We start from the raw sequence: 12,276 nt of genomic DNA, 5'->3' as shown, positions 1-12,276 counted from the left end.
TAAATACTTCTTTAAGTATTAAAATTGAAATCCGAATAAAGTGTCCTTGATTAGGAGGATGATTATAAAAATTATAAATGATTAAAATGTATAATTATATAGTATATAATATGTATAGTGTAATGTATATTAATAATATAATTAAAATCATAAATAATTATAAAATCTGAGACTAGTCTCTGATTCATAAAATCAGATTTAGAGTGAAATAGACCTTAGAGACCTTAGATGTCTAGCCCTTCATTTTACAGATGAGGAAGCTGAAATTCAGAGAAGTTGAATGACTTGCCCAGGCTTACATGCCTAGTCTCAGAAGGATTTGAACCCACGTTTTTGTGCTCTGGTACTTGTGTTCCACTTGCTACATTATTCAATTCCAAAATCTTTCCGATTTTCAAAAATATAGGACTAGCTCCTATGTCAAGTAAGATTCTCTGCTTCCCTCTGGGAGAGAGAGTAATGATTGATTAGTTCCTTTGGAGAGGGAAAAATAAAATGCCCTCAGGCACTTTAAGGTGGGCATGACTGGAAAAAGTGAAATTTAGTCATTTCCTGACATTTTCTGGTTCCTTCTAAATCTCTCAACTCTTGTTCAATTTCTTTCTTTCTTTTTTTCTTTTCTATTTGCTTTAAAACTAAATTTGAAGGAGGTGGAACCCCACAAGAAGGAAATCTACACAAGTTTGCCTACCTCCCACCAGGGAGCCAGAAACACTGGGCTCTTTCCATAGCTCTCTGTTCACTGATTTGAGAGCTGCCCCAGACTTGGCAGGAAGCATAAGTCCCTTTCCCTGTAGACTGATAATTACATGAAACACATATTCTGGCTAAGAGCATGATGACGAAGGATGAAGAGACATCCCATTTCTTTTTTGCACTTGAGAATTCAGGTGGTTTTTCCCATTACACACCTGTGCTTAAATTAATTAATTAATTAATTTGTTAAAGAATTATCCTGAGAATAAATTAGGAAAGGAAGCTTCACTCTTCCCAGAACAATGAGCAATGCCCCTAGTGGGCTGTGGAATGAATGATTCAGTGTGAAAGGAACTTGAAATGATCCGAGTTTCCTCAGGGTGTCTGAGGGCAAAGGTCTTTCTGTCTTTTGTGTCTGGAAAAACAGCAGGCTGAGGCTGGAATTACAACAATCTCCTTATAGATGTCTACTGCTCTTCTGCTGTTGCTAGTATGGGGATAGCAAGTAGTTCTCATTTCCACTATATCCTCTCTGAGCAAAATGGTTCTACTGAGGAGGTGGTGAAAATGTGTGAAAGCCCTTCTCTCTACCTCTACCTTATGAACAAGTGAGGGAATGACTTTGTTAGATTCAGAGGAAGCCATTTGATAACAGAGATCCTAACTGCTGAGGGACTGTATGGGAAAATACCAGACTTGGGAGGCAGAATATCTGAGCTCAGGGCCACTCTCTAGTGAGTTCATATTCACCTTCATGTGTTTGTACTAGTTATGGTACTTCATATGAAATTTTCATTACTTATTTCACAGGAAATGAAGTGATAGCATTTTTAAAACTATAAAAACATAATAAAATGTAAAATCTTATTATTTTGTGAATACATAAGGCTTTTATCAGAATACTGCACCGGTCCTGGATCTTTTTCTCCCTCCATATTATCTTGTTTAGTAATTTCACTAGCTCTCATAAATGCATTTATTATCTCTACATTGATGAATCTCAGATCTACCCTAATCTTTCTCATGAGAATTTTATACAACTTCATATCTCCAATTTCTTATCTCATACAGATGTTCCATAGAAATCTTAAATTCAAAAAGTCCAAAACTGAACTTATTATTTTTCTCCCCAAATCCTCTTCGTGGTGATAACACTACCCTCCCACAGAATCCCCACCCTTTCGCCCTCACTCTTTCATTCTGTATCCTGAAATCATTTGCCAAGTTCTGTTGAGTATATCTTTGTAAAATCTCTTATTCCTCCTCCTCTTTTCTAATACAGCCTCCATCTTGGTACAGATCTTCATCTTCTCTTACTTGGACTATTTCAATATCCTTCTTGTTGGTACCTTTGCTCCAAATCATCATTTAGCTATCAAAGTAATCTTTTTACAGTGTCTGATTACATCACTTTCACCCCATTCAATACATTCCAATGGCGTCTTAAAAAAATCCAATAGTATTTTATTTTCCAAATACACCTAAAGATAGTTTACAACATTCATTTTAGTAAGACTTTGTTTTGCACATTTTTCTTTTTCCTTCCCTTATCTCTCCCCTCCTCAAAACAGCAAATAATCTGATATAGATTATATACATGCAATTTTTCTAAATATGTTTTCTTATTTTTCATGTTGTGCATGAAAATACAGACCAAAAGGGAAGAAACAAACAGTAAAAATATCATGCTTCAATATATATTCAGTCTCTATAGTTCTCTCTCTGGGTGCAGATGGCACTTTCCATCCCAAGTTTATTTGAATTACCTTGAATTACTGTTGGGCTACAGGAGCCACCTGCCAGTGGCTGCTGTAGGTCTAACTCAGACCTCTAGAATGGATTTCTTCATGTGAGGGGATGATGATGATACAAGGAGACTGAGAGACAGTTGTGTTGTCGGACCTCTTTTCTCTCTCCTCTGCCTCCATTTTATTTTATTCCCAGTCCAAAAGCAACCCTTGTGTCAGTAAAGGCTGCTTTGCCTCATGTGTCACAATCCACAGATGTGGGGACTTTCGCAGAATTAAGCTGCACCCCTTCACCCAGGCATGGTCCTTAACAAATTACCACATTGTTGAGAAGAGCCAAGTCAATCACAGTCGATCACATAATCTTCTTGGAAATGTGTACAATGTTCTCTTGGTTCTGATCACTTCACTCAGCATCAGTTCTTGAATATCTTTCCAAGCTCTTCTGAAATCAACCTGCTCATCATTTCATATAGAAAAATATTCACCACATTCATATACCATAACTTATTTAGCCATTCTCCAATTGATGAGCATCCTCTAGAGCAGGGGTTCTCGAACTATGGCCCGAGGGCCAGATGCAGCTGCTGAGGAGTTTATGTAGCTGCTGGGTTATGACAAATGGGCTGAGGGCGGAGACAGTGTGAGTTTTTTTTTTTTTTTTACTATAGTCCAGCCCTCCCACAGTCTGAGGGACAGTGAACTGGCCCCCTATTTAAAAAGTTTGAGGACCACTGCTCTAGAGGTTTCTTATTATCTTTAGGATAATATGGAACCCTCTGATTAGCTTTTAAAGCCAGGAATTTGCTGAAACCAGCTCATATGAACCCATTATTAAAACTGCTGTATAAGCATTAATATCTCCTACATGTCCAGAATACTGTCCTTCCCCATTTCTGCATCCTACCATTCCTGTTTTCCTTCACATTTTGGCTCAAATCCTATCTTCTCAAAGAAGTCTTTCCCAATCCTCAATTCTAGTGCCTTCCCTATGAGATTACATCCAGTTTACCTTATATATAACCTGTTGACATGTTTTCTACTATGCTGCACTGTGACTTCCTTGAGGATAGGGACTGTTCCAATTATCTTGTACATTCTATGTATATATGTGTGTGTGTGTGTGTGTGTGTGTGTGTGTGTGTGTGTGTGTGTGTGTGTATAGTATTGTAGCCTGCTAAAATATAAGTTCCTTGAAGGCAGGAACTGCTTCTTATTTTTGTCCCCATACTCTTGCCACCTGCCATAGTATCTTAATATTTGTTGAACTGAAATAATTTGCAGTTGCTAGGGCATATCTACTACTATGCCAAGGACATTGCTTCCGTGAATATCTCCCCTGTAGACTGACTTCTTTTAAACATTCCTTGGTAGCATTCCTTGATGAGAGAGTTTTCACTAGTTCCCGGCCACACAAAAAACCTACACTTTCATGCTGTTTGAGTTATGATTGTATCTAAATCACTTTTTAATTATTTTTTCTCTGCCATTTTGTGGATTCACAGCACCATCAGTTACTTTGCTCAGGTTTAATAGTAACTCAGGTCCAAATACTTCAAACCTATTTATAGTCATCTGATTGGTAGCTCTCTAAATTTCTGTAGCTTGTGCTCATGAAGGCTTCTCTTCCCCAAACCTTTGGGATATCTAGCAAAATCACCTACTCCCTATATTCAGGGCAGAGGTTTTAAATCAGGAAAGTTGTTTCTCTGCAATAGTGGGCAAATTAATAATGAGGTTGATGATGATGATGATGATGATGATGATAGCTATTATTCATGTAGTGTTATTAAGAAAATTTAAGTTATTTATCTAAGCTTAATAAGTGCCTGAGACAGGATTTGAACTCAGACTTTCCTTACTCCAACTCCTCCCAAGACTTGAAGTTTTATTCTCTGTAAAAGCAAGTTACTATTCTGTGATTTTTCCCCCCAATTTGCTTCTTCTCCACTTTTCCTCAATATGCTTCCTATTCTTCATCCATTCCCTCCCAGTGCACCATCCTCAGCATTCATATGTTCCTCAAACTCTCTTCTTCCTGCCCTGTGTTATCCAGCAGCAAATCCTATTCCTTCTACTTGAGACAAAAGCATGAAACCGGAGAAGGAGCTCCTCTATGTGGATACCTGACAAAACAAAAGGCACACATTTCACATAGTTCACTAGTAAAATATTTGGCTGAGAACTAGCTTGATATATCATTTTCCAGACCTTGCCTGTGGGAAAAGTTGGGTTTTCACTGTCAATCAAGGAAACAACCCTTAATGCGTTCCCCTCTTCTGAGATTTAGTTTAAGAGAGAAATGAAATGTAAATTTGACCTCTTAATTGCCACTCAAAAATAATAAAGTAGTCTAAAGACAAATTGATAAAGTAACGGAAGGCAGTTTGGGAAGAGGGTCTTAAAGGGTATTTTTTCCTCCTTTCAATTTCCTTCCCTTACTTAATACTCATCAAGTTTATTCATTTATTAAAGAGCTCTGTTTAAAGATACAGGATTTTTTTTCTTGTAGAATATACTGTGTTAAGAATCAAATACATAAAACAAATTGATGAAATTACAGTATGAGATTTTCAGTGTATAAAAACGATTACATTTGAAATCATTATGTATCCAAGTAGTTATTATAGAAATAACTTTCTTTGTCATGTCTAACAAAAAAAAAAAAAAGATCATAAAGACATCTGAAAGTTAAATAAGAAAGTGCTATTCTCTAGAAGAATCTAATCAGCATCCACAACCTATTAATTGTTCAAGAACTCTAACTAAAAATCTTTAATGAGGTTCTTACTGTAGAATTTCAGTCATATGCAAATGAATCATTGAAACTCCTCATTATAACAAAACAATGGTTCTTTAGTGAGTTTTTGCTTTCACTGTAGTAATTACAATGCCTCCACTGTATAAACTGAATTGAAATAAATTTTAAAGTTTTTTTTTCATACATTTTATTTTTGTTCAGTATCCTTTCTGTAGAAATCTGATTACCATCCAGTATTTGAGAGGGAGTGTTCCCACTTGGGTTCCCTTTCCCAAAACTGACTGTCTCCCATCCTTAGCAAAATTCTTATCTAATGCCTCTAAGTTTTAAAAATTCTAATATTCTCATTTCTTCACAGGTTTGATTACAACTACTTCAAGGAAATTGGATCGAGAACAGCAGGCAGAGCATTTTCTGGAGGTAAGCTCCAAGAAGGAACCTACACTCATTAAAATGGACTTTAGTTGAAACTTTAGCCTTCATCACAGCCTAGAATCTTAATAGAATTGAACTGTGAGCCTCAGATACCGGTGATACGTCCCCTGAGCGAAAAGGTTCAGAACTTGGAGATCTGAACCTTCTAACTATTGTTTTGCTTCTCTAAAAAAGTTTCCAATGTGAACGACAAGGGAATAAAAATACCCTGCTGCTTTTTAGTAATGATTATCCCATTTATCAACACCTTGGCCTGTATTTTAGGTTAAGCCTGAAAATAATCCTCAGAAACATGTTACTATAAGACATGCTGTCCTTTTATATAAAGAGAGAAAAAGATAAAAGTTTTATGAATGAAGTTAACTTTATATATTATTTATATGCTTATACATGTGTGAAAGGGTTAGATCAACAGATATTTGTGTAATGTTACATTGTTCTAGTCTGTCATGCCTTTTTCTTATTAGGAGAGAGAGAATATTACTATTAATAATTATAGCATTTATATTAGCACTTTAAGGTTTGCAAAGCATTTTACATGTGGTACCCTTGTTTGTACAATGTGGTATAGTCCTCATAGTCAATATGTGAAATAGGTACTGCTACTATCCCCATTTTTACAAATGAGGAAACTGAGACTGATGGAACTTAAGTAAGTTGTCCAAGATCTTACAACTAGTAAGTATCTGATGATGAATATGATGATTTAAACGTAGCTCTTTCTGATTCCAAGTCCATCACTCTAGTCACTATACATCTACCTGCCTGATTCATGCCTTTAACAACAATCCTAAGAAACATACAGTATTCCTACTATATAATTTATTAAAACTTACACAATAAGAATGTAAAAGCATCACTTCTACTGAAGAAATATAATCACACTGTGCTTTACAAAGTATGTTCACATCTATTTTTTCAGTCACATGTAAGGGCTTTATAAGAATGAAGTAATATTATTATTTTGAATCCAGAGACAAAGTGTTTTTGATATATGTGGAAAACACTATGATTTTCGGATTTTCATGTGTTCAAAATATAATGAACCCATATACTATATAAAACTATATGTAAAATTTATAAAATACATATTATAGAAACATTTATGTATAAATATGTTCTATAAAGGATAAGGCTTAAGAACGCAAGCATATGTCAAGGCTTCTTAATGTTTCCATCCATCTAAAATTTTACATTTGATTCTGGTAGCCAGATTCTTTCTAGGGAACTATGTTTGTCAACTAAATTCTTAAAAATCATTTTAAACTGGCAAGCACAAATGTTTTTCCAATTTGTCAATGTCATTCCTAAAATGTGGTACCCCATACTGAACACCATACTCCAGATATCACACTTGAAGAGAAGTTGTCCAACAATGTTGTTTAAAACTCAGAGTGTTTTTTATACCGCCTGTGCTTCCATGCCGTGGCCATTTCTCAACAAGCATTTACTAAGCACCTACTATGTGCCATGTGTTGTGGAAAACACTAGGGATACAAAAAAATAAAAAAATAAAAAACAAACTCTCCTTCACTCCCAAGTAATCACTACTCTACAGGAGCTCACAATCTAACAGGGAAAACAACATACCAACAACTATGTCTAAACAAGATATATGCAAGATAAATCAAAATAATTAGCCAAGACTTGAAGGAAGACAGGGAGAACAAGAGATAGAAATGAGGAGAAAGAAGATCCTTTGCTCCAAAATCTTAGATGTTTACAATGTAATATTTAGATGTAAACAATAGATGTTTATATGTCTTTTGAAGTAAATGCTAGGTAGGTAATGAACTTAACTATTCCAGAATGATCCTATTTTTTGCCAAAATAATAAAATTTTATATTATATTTTATACCATTTAAATTTATAAGACAAGTGTTAAATTCCCCTAGAGAGGACATTCACTTGAACAATTGGGCAGCCAACCCTTATCTGGAAAATAAACTTTATTAGAAGGCTGAAGCATGCAACACTGAATATCTCTGGAGGAATTATGGTATGAAACATAACTACAGTAAGTTGACTCTTTGGTAGAGAAGTACTTTTCATGTTAATTCACATTATCACAGAATAACCAAATTGAACAATAGTGTTGAAAATGACCTCCCATGTTTTAGAACTATCTGTACCTGGGGCTGAATCTCCTTTAGATATTCATGACGGATGGCTACCTTGTCTCTGATTAAGGGATGTTCAGTTTACTACTGCGGTCATCATGTCACATGAATGATACTTATTGAACTTTGTGTCCACTTAAATCTTCCATCATTTTCCTATGGGTCCTCAACCATCCCCCCTATGTTCTTCCTCTCTGTTCATAATCTAATCTAGTAACAGGACTCTCTCTCATTCATCCTGGCATAAAAGTGATGCAGAGCTTTTGAAAGCTATACTGAAAAAGTTGTTAGCCTTTCCTTACGTGGGCTTTCACAGACTAATCTGGGAATATAATTAACTACCATCTTAACTGCAGTTTTTTTTAGAAAAATCATTCTGTGTTCTGAACAAACGAATATGAAAATTGGGATTCTTGTAGCAATTGCCTCAATACGGTCCAAATATAATCATGCAGTTGCTATCAGGGATCTCAGAATAGACTCATGGTTCAAGGATCTCTAATCTAAGAACAAGCACATAATAATGAAAGTGGAAGTAAGCTCAAGCTCAAAAGGGACAAGATAAAGGTATAAGTACTATTCAAGCCAAGATACAAATCCTAGAATATTATTCCAGGACTGGACAAAGCAAATAAGCAGCAGAAGTCAAAAACAAGGATCAGGGAGTACAGAACCATATGGGTTGCATGAATTGCAACAGGGACCTGGATTATTGGAATTCAGTCAGTCAGATGCAGGAACCGAGCATCAAGAGGCTAGATGCAAAGATGGAAATCCAGCCCCTTGAAAACAGAGAACATGTAAGCAAGAATGATGAGGTGATGAAGTGGATTTCTGTTGAAGTCAAGATTTGTTTCAAAATAGTAGAAGAAGATAGGGAATTCATAAGTATCATAAGCCATAATTCTTAGACTTTTATCACCTCTGTCTTTAAGTGATGGATTCTGGAGATGTTAACATCAAGCTCATCATCTATGAGTACATCTGAGTGTTAATTATTTGTTCTAAATCAGCACAAGCAACAGAGAATGGAACCTTACTGAGCCTTAGAGGTTGCATTCAGTGCACAATCATCTACGAACAAAAAGCATGAACCAATTCTCCTTGCACTTTAGTGTTGGTTTGTAGCCTTTTCGAGGTAAATAATTTACCCTTAGTGAAGTAACTGACCTTGAAGTCTTGCTTGTGCTTGTTGAATTTGTCTGAAAACATCATTGAAATCATCATGCTAAAAGCACAGGAGCAAGCACACAGGTCTGTGTCACCCAGTTCCTGAGCATCACCTATTATCCAGAGCTTGGGCAAATACGCCATACTGACATACAATATTGATGAACTTCTCCAATTTTTGCTGTAACTTTCCACAAGTTTCAAAGGCCTTGGTCAGATCAATAAATGTTGTGTTCATACCTCTGCTCTGCTCCAGGCCTTTCTTCTGGACCACTAGGGCAGCAAACACCACATTGACCATTATTCAGCCCTTTCTGAAGCCACAGTAGTTCTCTGGAAGGTGGTCATCTTCCAGGTGAAAGATCAGCCTGTTAAGGACTATGACAAAAATCTTGTCAGAAATAACAAAGAGAAAGAGACAGAGACAGAGAATTCCAACTCTGCCCACCCCCATCAGATTGTCAAGCTATTAGCATAAAATATATTGATATGAAATAATTAAAGGTAACTTTAGTTCATCCTGAACTATTCAAATCCAAAAAACTGAAAGCAATGACGTAGTTACCTCTTTGTCCATTTCTTGGATTATTTCTATCACAGCTGAATTGTCTTTCCATTATTTTTCCATCTCTGAAGCATGTAGGGAAGGCAGATTCAACTTGCCAAATAAAGAAATTACTCTGTTGACAGTACAGATTGAAGCTCTTTGTTGTGCACAAATTTTTGTAATGCTCACGAAACACTTTGTGAAGTTGTTCGCTCTTGGTGTGTATAATTAACCTCCTGGGGAGTCCTTAATTACCAAGATAACCCTATGCTCCCATTCTGCTTATATTAACCTTCTGGCTCTATTTCATACCTCTCCTTCCCAGTAGAGTTTCTGTACTTTTTTTGAAAAAGCACAATTGACTTCTCTTTGAAAAGACAGAACCAAAGCTGACCTAGCAGGTACATTTATGATTGGGTCACACAAGAGAAAATTAACACCTTTTTGGTCATTTGTTGTTTCCCTAATAGAAGCCATAATTGTTTGCCCATAGCATTTTTGCACTTAATTTACTTCAAAATATTTATCTTGGCCATATGTAGAATGCAAACTGCCATCTTTACAGTGATAACTCGATTCTGCCCCCTAACAGTGTAAAGAGGGATATTTTATTAGAAATAGAAAATTCTAATGTTACTGGATAAAGAGCCAGCAACAATAGGAAAGAATCATTGGTAAAGCCAATAATTATGTAACACCTTTATACGTGGTGAAATTTAAGCCTGTTTGCCAAGTTTGTTGGACAATAGATTAAGTATATATATATATATATATATATATATATATATATATATATATGTACATATATATATATATATATATATATATATATGTATTGACTATTGACTATTCTTCCTCTCCTTTCTGCTAAATGAAAAATGTCTGGAACTCCTATATACTTGTGAACATTCAGATATATTATCTAGGCAGATACTGATGACTGTAATGACAGTAGAAGATTAATTTGAAGCAGCAAATAGTGAGTTGATAATATGAAATAAACAGGACTATAATTAATGAATTTGCTAATTACTTTGTGTTGCTGGAACATTAGCTCTGATTTGGCCTTTATCCTGACACTAATATAATTTAGTCTTAGCTTAAAATGAATGTAGCCATATAGGCATTTGTCTAATGGCTTGTCCAGTTGGTGTGCTTTAACTTCCATAGGCCTACACTAGTGTTTTGTCTAGTCCTTGAAGGTAAAGACTATTTACTTTTACAATTTGAGCTTTCTATGAGTTCTAAAGATATTTTCACTGGCTCCTCCATTATTTAAGTGATCATTACAGCCATACTGTCTTTATCGGATGCTTATGAAATTGAGATTCTGAACTTCTAGGCATTCAAGTCCCATGAACTCCAGAAATTTCAAGTGCCATTCATGAGTATTCTGTATTTCACAATATGTAATCTTAGAGTTGGCAAAGACCACATGGGCCATTTAGTACAACTTATATTTGAATAATTACTCCTCCTACAGTGGTCCTCAAGGCTTGGATTGAAGAGCTCTGAAGGAGGCGAAATGGAACACTACCATCAGAGGCAGCCCAGTCACCTCCCCTTTGGATGTTTGGCCATTAAGACTCTGTTCACTTCTGGAAAAAGAACAAAAAAAATTAGTCCCTATTTTCAAAATTTCCTAGGTATGGGCAACAGACTAAGAAGGGCTTGTAAGCAAGAAATGAGTTGCTGAATTAGGAAAACAGCAAGTAAACCAATTTGCAGGAAATTAGAGTTCATATATGAGAATAATGTGAAGTCAATCTGTATATTAGAGTAGACAGCTCATGATGGGCTTTAAATACTAAGCTAAGGAGCATTTCTGAAAAGCCTAAGGAAAAAAAAATTCATCATACTTTATCTAAATATGGATTTCTGCAACTTCTAATCATTATGTCCTCTGTAGCCAAGCACATGTTTAATTAGTCCCCCTTCCAAATGACAACCCCTTAAATATTTTAAAACAGTTAATTTTCTTCTTCTGACTAAATCATTCCATTTCCTTCAAATGATCTTCTATGATAGTACTGCAAGATCTCTCTCTCTCATAGTAACTAACCTTCCTCTGAATACTCAATTATCAATCTCTTTGTAGTAACTAGAACTAAATGTAGTCTACTTGTGATCTGATAAGAGCAGGGTATTATGGGATCATCATCTCCCTAATTCTAGACATTGCATCTTTTAAAACAATAATACAATTTAAAGTCATTAGATGGCAAGTAGGTAGCACAGTAGATGGAGCACCAACATGGAGATGAGAGGATCTGTGTTCAAATGTGCTCTCACTCACTTACTAGTTGGGTGACCTGGGGAAAGTCACTTAATGCCATTTGCCTATAAAATGAGCCTAGAGAAGGAAATAGCAAACAACTCCAGTTTTCTTGGCAAGGAAAATCCTAAAAAGTGGTATCAAAAGGATTGGAAATGACTGAAGAACAATTGAATAGTACCAAAAATTTGTATTAGAATTTGGGCTCCCATATCTCCTTATATTTGTGGAGGTTTTTGTTGTTGTTGTTGTTGTTGTTTTTTTGTTTTGTTTTGTTTTGTTTTACTCGTGTGTGAGACTTTTAATTTCATCTTCCTTGCTTCCAACTATATCGTTATTCTGTCATTTGATGTGCTAGTTCTCATTTCTAGGTCTGTGTTATTTCTGAATTTGATAACTCTACCATCTTTACCTTTCTTTAACCAGCTAAAATGTTAAACAGCATTGGCCCCATGCTCATAGATCACTGGAATACTCCACTGTAGATTTTTCCCTTCTTTATAGACCTCTACAACCTCTTAAG

The 12,276-nt window shown here is 35.6% G+C and overlaps 1 protein-coding gene across 1 annotated transcript in view; it reads left to right on the top strand.

Annotated features, from left to right (window-relative positions):
* Positions 1-12,276, top strand: part of FAT3 (FAT atypical cadherin 3) — a 685,392-nt gene that overhangs the window by 495,133 nt on the left and 177,983 nt on the right. The window contains 1 exon segment of the mRNA XM_074304562.1: positions 5,564-5,625. Within this exon segment, the coding sequence (XP_074160663.1) occupies positions 5,564-5,625 (62 nt within the window).

This window comes from Sminthopsis crassicaudata, chromosome 3 (genome assembly GCF_048593235.1).
Source record: "Sminthopsis crassicaudata isolate SCR6 chromosome 3, ASM4859323v1, whole genome shotgun sequence".
NCBI lineage: Eukaryota > Metazoa > Chordata > Mammalia > Dasyuromorphia > Dasyuridae > Sminthopsis > Sminthopsis crassicaudata.
This window is presented reverse-complemented; position numbering and strand designations above follow the sequence as displayed.